Consider the following 14,002-nt stretch of genomic DNA (forward strand, 5'->3'; position numbering starts at 1 on the left):
TCACACAATACTTGTGATCAATAAAAATTTTAGGTCCCCAAGGATTTTTGGGTCCTTGGTTATTAGAGTGAAATAAATTGTGAAAAGAAGATCCTAACACCCAACTTCGAACCTTTGATTTCGGACTATCGTTTAAGTCAACTTCCACAGACTTAGGTATCGAAATGAAATCATTCATTGGACTGGATTCGACACTGACTTTCTTATTTCCATCATCAATTCATCGTGCCTCCATCATTGCTTTCAGTACTTCTTTCAATTTTCGAACTGAAGGATTCGATTCCAATGATGAAGAACTTCCAGTTTGTGACTCGTTCAAGTAGCTTTCGTAATTATACCTGATTTCCTCTTGAGAAAACTTCCCTGATTCGTATTGCTTTCCTTTGCCTTCGAGCCTATGGTTTATATTCTTCATTTCAATTTTCGCTTTGAAAAATGAAGCTTTGACTTTCTGCTTCGAATCCGGATTTGGAAAGTGAGGTTGTGTTGGCTTAAAAGGTTCATTTCTATTTCTTTTAACTTCCAACTTTACAAAATCTCTTTTTGGAAATGATGGTTTTTGAGGGGTTTGATATCGATTTTGAAAATGTTTGTTATAACCGACCGATGTTCGATTAAAAACGTGTTGTACATTCAAAAATCTTCTTTGACCATGAGATTGATGAAAATGTGTTTGTTCTTTATGTTGAAAACCATTTCTTTAAAAATTGTTTTGTGAAAACCTTTCATTTTGAAAATTGGGAATAAAACTCCTTGGACGTTGGTTTTGGGCAAAATTTTCATTTCTTTGTTTTTAAACAATTGGTTTTCTGGTTTTTGAACTTCAGATCGACCCTTTGACAAATCATTTTATTAGTGGTTTTATTTTGGTCAAATGTCTTATTTTGTGAAAAAATCTTAACTTGTTTAGTCGATTTTTGTTCAGATGATTTTTGTGAAAAAAACATTTTGTTTCTTAAAAGACTTGACATTTTTCCAATCGACTTTGTTTCGTGCTTTTGACATTGAAACTCCTTATTCTTTTGAAACTTTTGAATTTATTCATTGAAAATTTGTGCTTTTGTCTTTTGATTTTGAGAAATGGTTCATTTGTTTGTTCATCAGCTTTTGCTTTTTTTGTTTTTACTTCCCAGATTCTTTTTGGTTTTTTCCTTTGAAAAGTAAAAGAGTTCTTGTTTAGGGTATTTTCGACCGTGCATTGATTTGACAAAAACCCTTCTTTTGTTACTCTTTTATTGTCTTCATCAACAATTTTGTTGATTTCAAGATTCACTTTTTCTCCATTTCCTGTAGTGACAACACCTAATTGGGAAAGACCAAATCATCGGTGCATTTGAAAGACGGATATACGACTGAGTTTGATTCGAGATAATAAATACCTTTTTCTTTCATCAATTTTTTCAAATTTCTCTGTTTCATCATAAACTTGATCAACAACAACTCTGGGAATAGTTGGTTCGTCCTCATCATTATCATTGCCATAGTCTTTGACTTCCACATGATCATAATCATGAGCTTTCTATGTTTAGGGTTAGTCAGTGATAACCTTTGCCAACGAATCATTACAAATTTCTTTACCCTTAGCCATCGAAGAGACATTAATGATAGATAACTGACAACAGTCAACAGTTTACTCTTCCTTAATCTCACTGATATTGTCAAAATTATCTTCGATATCAGCAAAATTGTGTTGAGAGTCAAATGTCGAATTCTCAGTCTTTTTCAAAATTTTGATTTTTTCAGTCTTAGTTAACGTCTCATTTACAATATGTACCAAATTATTAGCATCTAACCATTCACCTATTTTAACAATCCCACATGCATAATAATCATTCGGAACTTTATCAAATTCAGAGATCTTTTACTCACAATCATAGGATGACGAATCTATTTTATCCATTTCGAATTCCAAGAAAGGAAATAGTTTCCTATGTTGTTCTATACTAATATCAGAAGAATGATGAAGATATTTTAGTTTATCATACAATCGTTTTGCACTATTGTAGTAAATATTATCTTGTTTTATTAACACGCAATTGTCTGCTCTAACATCATCCCTACATTTTTATGCTTCTAGCAACAAAGATTTTGATTTTTTAGGTTCGCTACCAACAGAAATAAGCATGTCATTAACATAAGATAGAATATCCTCGAAGTCAGATAAAACAGTATTATAAGAACCGAAAGGAATATCAAAGGATTCGAGAAGAGAATGTACCTTTGAAGTCATTGCAGATTTTTCTGCTCCAGTCAACACAAAGACCCTCCGGTCAATAATGTACTAAGCCCTTTAGTAAATAATGTACTAAGACCCTCTAGTTAATAGTGTAAACAAGACCTTCCGGTCAGTAACAAGAATAAGACCCTCCAGTCACACATAAATTACCTCACATGTAAGTATAGTAAGAATACTCACCTCAAATAACAAACATATCCTATAAATGTTGCTGCTGTACTCCGGCTTCTAACACTGAGCAAAATCCTCAAGTAATCCCCATTAGGATCTAAGACCAAACCTTCACATATTAGGTCTAAATATGTCCACCAACCCATCCCATAAATAACCCAAGCCTATTGGGCCCACTAAAGCCCAATACCAAATGGGTCCTCAAAGGTTCACTAATGGCCCAACTATGGCTCAATTTTCCAAATTGGGCCCAAACCCTCATATGGGCCTTAATTTAAAACCCATTTAAATATCCTAGTCCACATGACTGCTATTGGATGGCTCATCAGTGGCCCAAACACCAAAGCCCAATAGAAAGGCCCAACTCAAGGCCCAAGCAAAATTAGGGTTTTTGTATAAAATGACTATTATGGTTAAGTGTTCTCACTTAACCCATTAAGGAGTTAACTCCACTATGCCATTCACACATTGAAATCGTACACAATTCACAATATTAATTTAACAGTCTAACCATGGGTCCTGACAAAAATCCAAATTGACAAACCCAAAATTAGGGTTTTCTAACCCAATCACGAGCCATCCCAGCCCAAGATTAAATTTTTAGGTCCATTATGGTTCTACCAGGCCGGGCACCACACACTGCCACCTCGGGCGGTGGTGATCGGCGGTGGCTCATGGCGGCAGGCGGCGACAACCACCATTTCTAATGGTGGTGGTGGTGGTTCCTGTCCAAAAATTGCACATAAAACATCACACATCATTAACACACACACACACATAGCCACCTCCTACGGTGGCTGATGGTGGCAAAAGGTGGCAGAAATGGTGGCAGCCACCACCATGAGGTGATGACAGCGAGTCTCTTGCCAAAAACACACGCATATCCACGCACTCAGCTCGTAACAACCACACAACACACAAATGACACGAGACCTAAGCTCCCAACCACCGAATAGGAGGTTGTGGTCGTCGGAACAAGCAAAAATGGCGGTCCAAGGGTCGTCGGTATCCACAGCCGTCATACACGGCGTCAAACCACTGAAAAGAACGAAGGAGATGAGACAGAGAAGTGACAGATGACCTTACCAACAACTTCTCGGTAGCTCGCGACCACGGAATCGTTAATATTTGTAGTCACCAGAAACGACAGTGTGCAAGATTGGCCCCGGGCTTCCGGCTTCGTCGGCAGTGGGTGTCGCTGTAGGTACTCAACTGCTCATGGCGTCACCGGCAGCAGGTGTGGCGGTCGATCTATGTTAGGCGACGGCTGAAGAGGTTTGCAGCTGGAGGTTACGATCTTGGTTTAGGGTTTTTCTCATGATCATGCGACGAGGAATGGACGGCTTAGATGACGAGGGAGGGAGTACTAGGTATAACTCGCACTTCCTTCAAAAATTTGAGCCTCTTTACAAGATCAGTCCCTCCTCACCCAATCTTCTTCAACTTTAATCCAACATTTACCCTTTAGCCCCTGATTCCATAAACTTGTTTCATTTTAGTTCCAAAACTTACCAAACTACCCCTTAGGCTCCAAAATCTCTTCAAATTAAGTCCCAATAATTTACCAAGCAGCCCCCTGCCTTCATAAATATTTGCAAACCACTCCGGAACTTACATTTTTAACCCCCAACCTCCAAAATCATGAAATTTAACTCCTTGAGGCCAACACTTTGTTGTATTATTATTGATTTTAGGGTTTCTACTCATATTAACCCTTATCTATTTATTTATTTAATAAACGGGGTGTTACAACTCTCCCCCCACTTAAATTAGATTTTGTCCTCGAAATATTTCCTCACCATCCCCTACATGCTCGACAACTTGAACGACATGGCCACAAGCCCGAGCATAACCCCAACCATTCAATCCAACAGAGCTATCTCAACCAACCACATGCACATGCAACCATTAAGTTCGCTTTACTCCAAGCTATATTACAACCGATCTGTAGCCACACATCATTTCCGACCTCTGACATCTAATACTCACTAACTTCATGCATGTTGCGGTCCTTCTCAAACCAAACGAACCGACCCTCCAAGGTCCAGAACATCAGATGCAACCCATAACCACTCGAAAATGAAATCCACCGGAATCTGAAATCTCAACTCGTCTACCCTTTATACACATAGGGCCAGACTCAAACTCGAGAGTCTGGATCGACAACAGAACTGGAACCACTCATCTCCGATCTGATACTCAACTTATAACCCGCGATCCGCGAATCTACGTGTACATCACTACTCCAATTCCTTCGGATTGCGATAACCCTTCCCTAACTCGAGATAAAACGATTTCCGACCATCACGGAGACCTCAGTCTCGCCCCTAGTCCGACCAATACGTTACCAATGACTTAATTGGTAAGGCTACCCAAGCCTATGAACTCCTCTGCGCTATGCTCTGACTATGAAATACTACAGCTCCCCGTAGTTACAACCTTCTCTCTCTGACTCACCCCTAGGTTTTCCCCTGATAGTCCCAAGTGATTACTCCCACCGGATCCTTCCACTCTCTTATCACCCCATAATATTATCATTAAGCCATCACCATAATGCGTTCACTAAACTCATGCTCTACGACCCATCATGGAAAGGTGCACACACCCACCCAGATTAAGCATCACCACCCCTAACAACAATCGTTGATACAAAACACTTTCCCTTGATACAATTCACATTTTGGACAATCTCCATTCGATAACAATTACATGATGGGTTCCCACTGGAACAATTGTCACTCGATACTCCAATTGCCGTCTCACAAACCTCTGTCTCAAATAATCCAACAATTCAGGGCATCATACTCGAATACCTCGATACACCATCAAGAATCTCAGGCTAGCTTGCCATTACCTCGGATCTTCAGCTTCCACCACTGGGAACCCTTGAAGCACTTTAACTCATACTTGAAGCACGGAGGAATCGTTGGTGACTGAGAACGTGTGGACGATAATCCAAAATCATATACTCTAATGATCAATCCCATGCGAAACAACTCATATTGAAGCTGAAGTTGATTGACAAATCAACTGCTGCCCCTCCTAGAGTATAGATTACAATCTATACATCATACTAGAAAATCTCAACTATCGGAAATAGATCTCAATGAACCAACTGCCTTGAACTCAACCCTTGAAAACCCAAAGAGTCCCTGACCAACGGCTACTCATCGTGAATACACTCGTTCTTTCCTGAACACATACAATATGCATCACCTCGCTCTGCACCTTACCCCGTCAACCAATAAACCCAAATCTCATATGTCCGTACCACAGATTACCGACACCCAATCCTCTAATCCCGACTTGAGTAGATTGATGATCCTCCCAACAAAATACCTTGTTCTCCTCCACTTAGGGTTCGAACCATCGCTCAATGCCATACCCAAACAACCACACTATGGACTGGCTCTCCATATATACCATTCCCGACTCAGGGGATGTACCACGCAACACTCGATGATTTCTGGAAAATGACCCAATAACTCCAAGTACCCCGAATCCCATATGAAAGCCTTGGAATCCTACCAATGTGACTATCTCTTAGTCACCCAAAATCTCATACCGACACACCACCAGACATCCCGGCTGTCTCGTATTAGTTACGACCCTCAATCTGAAAATAGTGAACTATTATACACACGTCATCCCAGATTCCTCTACCAAAATTCCATCGCCCGAACTATCATAGAAGCCCGAACTATCATAGTGAACTATTATACACACGTCTTTTCTATCTCTTTTACTCACACTTCTTATTCTGATATAACATATTACAATCTTTCTTCGAAGCAAGTCTTTTGTAACTTAATCACTAAGTTTTATCTCACTTATTAACTTGGCTTGAATGCATTCCTTGTTATGAATCAACTTATGTGTATACTTGATATAACAATTGTTGTCATTTCATTTCTTTACTTTTCCGCAACTAACTCTCTAACTATCTAACTCTAAATATTATTGTTGAGCTTTAGATCCTTCGAGATTAACTATTCCGCAATATACTTGTTCTAACATTTGTTCAAGTGTGTCTCAAAGTTTTTCTCTCAACAAAAGTCAATATTATAGATTTCTTTTAGCGTTGTGTGTAACTATGAGGCATGTTATGCTTCAATATAAGCTACATTTATTTTTAGGGAAATTGAGTAATCTAACCCTTATAAATAACCATTTTAATTAAAATAACCAACAATATTTTTTATTGGAAAAATGACCACTTGATTCGGAATACCATATTCTCGAGCACGATGTTTTGTTCCGGAGGTGTATTCCAGAATATGATATTCCAGAGTATTTATGATATTCTTCCGGAGGGGTTGCCAGTTGGTGGAGATGAGGTTTGGAATCTGACACTTCGTATATTTCGGAGTGGTGTTCTGGAGAGATAGAATTAGGGTTTTTCTATGTTTTTCTTCCAAATATGCATTACATTCATGTTCTTAATATATTTGTGTGTTCGATACTTTCAAAAGACGTTCCAGAATGAGTACATATATGGGTTTTTTCTAAGTTCAAGTTTCTAATGGAGGGTAATGGCAGTGTATCGACGTATGTATGTAGTATCTTACTCCAGATTACACATGCTTTGGTGTAGATATAACCAACGATATCAACATTGTTGGGTTAGTTACATTGGCTGATTCCAATTCTAGGTTACACACAAATCAAATTCATTTATCTTTTCAATGTCTTGGATCAAATATAGTTATGCAAATTTTTGATGATAGTGATGTTAGATAATTTTTTTAGTTTTGTTACTACTACGGCTCCTAACATAGTATAATTCTTTGTTGTTAATAATGTTATGAATAGTGGTACTAATCAATTTCCCGAGGAAAACGTTCTGGAAATGGTTCATTCGGTGTTGGAAGTAACCAAATTTGTAATTTATTACCTATGACAACAAACCATGTTCCTTCTTACATGGTCCCTATATATAGGGGTGATTATAGGTCTAAAGGTAAGGTTGTTGTTCAAGATGAACTTACTGTTGATGTTGATGAATCTACAGATGATAAGGCAAAACTAAGGATGTTGGTTGATGATGGTAATATAGTTCCACATGGAGAGCCAGTGGAACATTTTAGAGTTGCAATAAATTTAATGGGGATGGTCATGAAGATGGAGAAGATGAAACTGATCCCTTGCCACAACCCCAAACAGCACAACACGAAAAATTCTGAAGAAACACAACCCACCCATTAGGGTATCCCTAATCCTTTACCACTGCCCAAATTGGCTAAAAAATTGTAAAGGGGTCACAACACACAACCATTATTCCCATGTTAAGTTATTCCAACTCTTCAAAAACAAAGAACTTAAGCTTAATTTAAGAAAGAAAAGTGTTGGTGAAGCTTTCCAATAAAAAGTGAAAAAAATCTATAAAAGATAGGTTTGAAGCTGTTTGCTATATGGATAATTGTGACTGGAAGATTAGGGTAACAAAACATAATACTACTGATTCATTTCAAGTGGTTAAACTATCAAATAAACACACTTTCTCAAACACACAACTACATCCCCATCACCGACAAGCCAACAAAAAGTTATTGGTTCACTTCTTCAAGGGCATATTAGCTGATAATACCAGTAATATGTTGACGGGGAAACAGATTCAACCAACTTTAAATGACCATATTTGTGTACATGATTCATACTGGCAAGCATGGAATGCTAAAATGTATTCTCTAAATGTATTGAGAGGGACCCCTAAAGAAAGCTTTATTAGACTACCTGTATATTGTTACAACTTGGAGAAGAAGAATCCAGGTACGGTTACACATATAAAGACCAGTGATGACAAACAATTTGAATACTTTTTCATGTCTATAGGTTGCGTGGTAATATATTTTATATACCTACTTCTTTATATTTAATGTCCATACACAAGCGTTTGATTTAATTAGATTATTAATTACTTTTTAGATTCGAGGGTTTCAAAGATGTTTGCGTCCTATTATTATCATTGATGTCGCACACCTTAAAGGAAAATACTTACGCACCATGTTCCTAGCAATAGGCATGGATGGTAATAATTAAATACTTCTTGTTAGATTTGGTGTTGGAAAAACTAGGGACATGCCATCTTTGGCTATCATATAAGATAGAGCCAATTCAATTAAAATGGTCATTCAAGCCGTGTTCTTGAATGCATATCACGGACTATGTTGTCGCCATTTGTTGATGAATATGAGAACACATATCGGCAAGTAAGAAAGAACAAAGATTTTGTTTTAGGAGGATGCAAAGGCATACCGAGAGTCTGATTTCAAAGAAAGCTTGAGTAGGCTACGTCGTGCACTAAACATTGATTGTCAGACATGGCTAGACAGAATCAGTAACAAGAGATGGGCAAGGTCGTGTTTCCCCATGGTTCAGTACAATATTATGACATCAAACAGTGCCAAGTCTATCAATGCATTATCAAGAGACGCAAGGAAACTACCAATAACAATGTTGATCGATATCTTTCAAACAAGTATGAAACAATGGTGGTGCAAGCGACATAATGTTGGAGGTAAGTGTTTCCCTATATTGTAATAGTTCAATGATGATTATAGTGTAATTTACTATGCATAACAACGTATACGTAATTTTTTGTTATAGCTGAAAGAAAAAAGATGTTACTGAGTATGCTGATAAGGTCATCGTTAAGAGGATCAACAAATCACTGGTTTTAGGATATACCACATTGATCAAAGAAGATATGAGGTGACTGACCAAATGAAAATGGTATAATAAGCTTGGAAAGTCGTTACCACACGTATGGGAAATGGAAATTGTCGAGTATACCTTGTACTCATGTTATGGCGGTATTCAGGAACTGAGATATCAGCACTATAGTGCATGGGTGTCATCGTAATTCATAATGGAAACATATCGTTCAACATATGTAGAGGTTGTGTTTCTTGTCCCAGTCCCAGCTGAATACGAAGAACCGGATGAAGTCATGGTTGTTTTGCCACCATTGATGGACAAATGACAAACCGGATGACCTAAAAACCATAACAGTATTCCATCCTAAGGTGAAGGTCCGATTTAGAAAAAAAAAATGTAGTTGTTGCCAAAGGATCGGTCACACAAGCAGAAACTCTAACGCTCTATTTCCCACAGAGTCAACAAAATGTGAATCTTCAATTAGGACCAAGTCAAGTGACAAAAATAATGTTCGGTCTATGAGTAAACATACTAGTTAAAAAGGTAGCCAACAGTATGATATTGTTGATTTAAAAACTCGTAGTGATGTATGTGTGATATCATAATATTCTACAAAATGTTGTTCGGAAGGATAAAAGTGCTTTTGCTACATCTTCAAAAGACAATTGTTTAAAACATTAACAAAGAAAACAATAACTCAAATATTAGCGTAATATGCAACATCTATCAACTGGACACTCTCAATCCACCAACTAGCAGCACATTCATGCATAGTAGGCTGAAACAACTCTTGGGGGGGGGGGGGACGTTGCATTATATATATATATATATATATATATATATATATATATATATATATACACACACACACACACACAAAGGTTAATTGTAAGTTATTTTTGTCATATCAACTTATAAAATATAAGGTGGACTAAACTACATACATTAGTAGCATCGAGAATACGTTCACAATCAGGTGCATGCAAACGCCTCATCCTAGGGTATGCAATTGCCCGAGGGATAACACCGGATATAGGGGAACCAATAATACTATTGTTGGAAAATGTCTCGAAGATCTAAATCTATAAAATTAAGATGACAAACAACTTACCAAGTTAACAAATTTACAATACTTGTTATTTAAAAAACTCTTATTAAATATAGTGTACAAATACATAGACAAATCCCTGCAGAGTATATGTGTGTCTAATGTCGATTCTTGCCGCAATTGGGTTCAAATGGTCCTTAATCTTATCAAACACAATAAACAGTTGTTTGTAAGTGAAATCACATATCAATATGCCCCATGGGTACCTAGTTAAAAAATTACACTTAATAAGTATATGTATCATTTTGATATAATGTGGGTAAAAAACTCTTATACCTGTTAAATTCTTGTATATTAGAGATGAGTGTCATACGTTCATTAGTAACTCGATGTTGCGGGTATTTCTCCAAAAATCTGTTATAGCATATACAACAGGGAGACTCTCACCACGTCTTCATTGCTTAATTGATGAAGTGAATTATTGAACACGTTTGTAAGGTCATCCATACTCACCGAACGTGAAAGCGGCACAAATGGAAAGACACGTGTTCTCTGAATGCTACAAAATTATAATTGGGATGGAAATAATCTCCGAACCGCAAGTCGGTGACCAAGCATAATGCTTTCCTGTGAAAGCAAACCTGATAGTCGCCAACCAAAAATAGAAGTTCTTCTAGGTCAATTGAATCAAAAGTAGTAACTTTTTTGCACATAAGATAGTGGCATAGTAAAGGGTGACATTCAATACTCATCGGCGTGTTCACGTAATCACCAAAACATGATTGCCTAAACATTGCCGCACAAATTCGTCGGTTTTGTAAGCGTATCATGATTTCGCGCCTAAGTTCAAGTCTACAGGTTGTAGTAACAGTCGTTGTGTATGTTCTATCGTGCTACAATCAAAATAATTATTAGTTAGAGATTTTTTATGTATGTTTCAGAGCGGAATTAGGGTTTTTGATTTTATTCCGGAATTAGAGTTTTTTTATTGTATTCCAGAATTAGGATTTGTATATGTATGTTCTGGAATCCGAAAATCAAATACGGTATTTCAGACCAAAATTCCAGACCCAGTTCAATGTATTCCGGATATGATTTTTGGATTCTGGACTTGATTTTCAAATTCCAAACATGTTTCGGACTAACAAAAATTAGGGTTTTTGATTACGATGTATCATGTATAAAGTTCACAGAAACCTCTATAATATCTATATAATTGCGTAAACTATTTTTTTTAACGTATAATAAAAAATAATTGCATTTAATTAGAAAAAAAATTTAAACTTACAAATAAAAATTGTATTTCTTCACTTTCGGAAAACATTTTCAGTTGTAGATTTGTCCGTAATTGAATATCGAAGTGTGATCCGAAAGAAGGGATGTTAAAGTGTAGACTGAAACATGTTAAATTGTATTTATAGAAGAACTAGATTACTAGATTACCTGGTCAGAATTTATCTACCCGTTTATCCGAATTTAAAATTGGATCCGAAACAACCAATTACGGACTAAGGGTCAGTTTGCAAAAATAATAATAATAATAATAATAATTAGATTATTCAATTTCAGTATTGTGTTGATCGATCGATCGATCGATCTATCGATCATTCTCCCATTATTAAAATAACATGTACACCCCTCCCTTATCAGTTATCACTCAGTGACTACCACTGGAATCTGCTGCTATTCCTTTTACATCTTTTCTCTTTGCTCTTTACTTGACTTCCTGTTTGGGAAGAAAAAGCAAAACAAAAAGAAATTTTGAATTCACACTCCATTACACCCACCCAGTTTGTAAATGCTGAGAATTTGGTTGTGGGTTTTATTCCTCCACAAATAATAGAAGGGAATGAATCAATTCCAAGTCGCCTGGCTTCCCCCTCAAGTTTTCATCTTTCTTCCGTTGCTTATTTGACCACTTCCCTGGCCTCAAGTAAAAAGAAAATCCAAAGATTCCTATTCTTCTCTTGAGCTGCTAAACTAAACATACCCCTCCCTTTCCACAGTACTGATGCTTTGGTAACTCGGCATTTTCTTGGATTAATGTTTTCAACTGTTTCTGTTTGTTATCAAGCCTCTCGTTGTTTCTTCTTCTGCTTCTTCTCTCTCTGAAGAGCATTTTTCCCTCGTAGCTTGTTTGCATCTGTATTCTGATGAAAAATGGAATCTTTGAGCAGGTTTTCAGATTTTTCTTTTTAGGTCCTACTGACCGACTGACTGACCGAGAGCTCCAGGGCTTGATAGACTTGTATGCTTATTAGTTTCCATGGAGAAGAAGAGCAGTGTATATATAGTATTCGTGAAGCTTGTGTTTGTGTTGTCGTATTGTGTGGAATGCCATGGTGCAACGATAAAGCGAATCCCGGCGGCGCCTCCGGCCTCAGAGCGGAGTCCAGAATTTAGGGGCAAGTTACAAAGAGTTGTGTTGAGCATCTTGTTGGGAAGCATAACCGGATTAGTTTGTGCTGTTGTTTGTGCTTGCCTTGTAAGATGCGTGTTCATATATATGAAAAGAGTTCCTATCCTCAAGGGCCCGGTTGTATTTTCACCTGAAATCTCTCCGAAGACCCTACAATCAGCTGTAGCAAATGAAAATGAAAGCCAGGTGCTTGGTTCGAATCCAAATGGAAAATACTATATGGCCGTACTCGACAATGGGTTGAGAATTGCAGTGAAGAAGGTTGAGCCTTTTGTAATCGGGTCCGGGTCCGGGTCCCCAGAAGCTCATAGACGGATACAGAGGGAGCTGGAGATACTGGCGAACTTGAGGCACAGGCATTTGATGATGTTAAGGGCATATCTTTGTGAATCTGTTAGGTTTTGTTTGATTTATGATTACATTCCGACGGGTAGCCTTGAGGATGCCATGAAGAGAGCAAGGGAAAATGAGTTGCAACTTGGGTGGGATGCCAGGCTACGAATTGCAGTAGGCATTATCAAAGGCCTTCAGTATCTTCATTTTACTTGCACGCCTAGAATCTTGCACTATAACTTGAAGCCTTCAAATGTGATGTTAGATGCTGACTTTGAACCCAGACTCGGGGATTGTGGTTTGGCTAGGATCATGCACACTTTTGATGGAAGGTCATCAGCCTATAATGCCCCTGAATCTTGGCCAAATTTCAGGTATTTCAAGTCTTCAAGTGTGTGTTTAATGTTTTATCTTTTGATGCTTGTGTGTAGCTAGGGTGGGGTTGCTGACAGAAGTAGCTGTTGTGAATGTGTTTGTTGTATTGGGCAATTGATACTGTTATTCTAATAACCAGGTTGTGAATGGTTGGGTTGTGCAGTATATACACGGAGAAGAGTGACATCTTCAGCTTTGGGGTGATATTGGGGATTCTGTTAACAGGTAAAGATCCAAGCGATCCCTTGTTTGGGGAAGCTGCAACAAGTACAGGTAGTGGTGATATGGGGATGTGGTTCAGACAGCTGCTTGAGAATGGGGATGATGCTCGTGAAGCGCTTGATAAGAGTCTCCTTGGAGAAGAAATGGAGGAAGACGAGATGTTGATGGCTGTAAGAATAGCTGCAGTTTGTCTCTCAGATATGCCTGCTGATCGACCTTCCAGTGATGAACTTGTTCCCATGCTCACCCAACTCCACAGTTTTTGAATTTTTGATTTTTTTTGATTTTTTTTGATTTTTTTTTATTTTTTAAATTTGATGCTATCGCTCTCTGTACATGGAAAGCAACCAAAATGGCTTCCCCCTAATGATTTGTTTTTGTTCATGCTACTTACTAGTGATTCACGGGAGATGTTGTATGCAATTCAATTATGGATGGATTGGTGGTGGTGCCTGTGTTAGGTTTTGCTTATTTTCATTACATTTCAACTTTTCCTATTCACACCAGATTCTCTTTACCTTACAATCAAAAGTCTGTCTGT

At 37.8% G+C, this 14,002-nt stretch overlaps 1 protein-coding gene across 1 annotated transcript; it reads left to right on the forward strand.

Annotated features, from left to right (window-relative positions):
• The first annotated feature begins 11,750 nt into the window (after positions 1 to 11,750).
• CRN (Protein kinase superfamily protein) lies at positions 11,751 to 13,896 on the forward strand. Its single transcript, XM_078988894.1, has 2 exons — positions 11,751 to 13,238; positions 13,403 to 13,896. The coding sequence occupies exons 1-2, from the start codon at positions 12,379 to 12,381 to the stop codon at positions 13,725 to 13,727; spliced, it is 1,185 nt and encodes a 394-aa protein (XP_078845020.1). The 5' UTR covers positions 11,751 to 12,378; the 3' UTR covers positions 13,728 to 13,896.
• The last annotated feature ends 106 nt before the right edge of the window (positions 13,897 to 14,002 follow it).

Source organism: Lactuca saligna, chromosome 4 (assembly GCF_052625555.1).
Source record: "Lactuca saligna cultivar CGN05327 chromosome 4, ASM5262555v1, whole genome shotgun sequence".
Taxonomy (NCBI): domain Eukaryota; kingdom Viridiplantae; phylum Streptophyta; class Magnoliopsida; order Asterales; family Asteraceae; genus Lactuca; species Lactuca saligna.

What these genes read in the sequence shown, in the direction of transcription:
- CRN (XM_078988894.1), top strand. Translation starts at nt 12,379, where the DNA reads ATGGAGAAGAAGAGCAGTGTATATATAGTATTCGTGAAGCTTGTGTTT. An exon ending in GAATCTTGGCCAAATTTCAG is followed by an intron (nt 13,239 to 13,402) that starts GTATTTCAAGTC and finishes TGGGTTGTGCAG; the next exon opens with TATATACACGGAGAAGAGTG.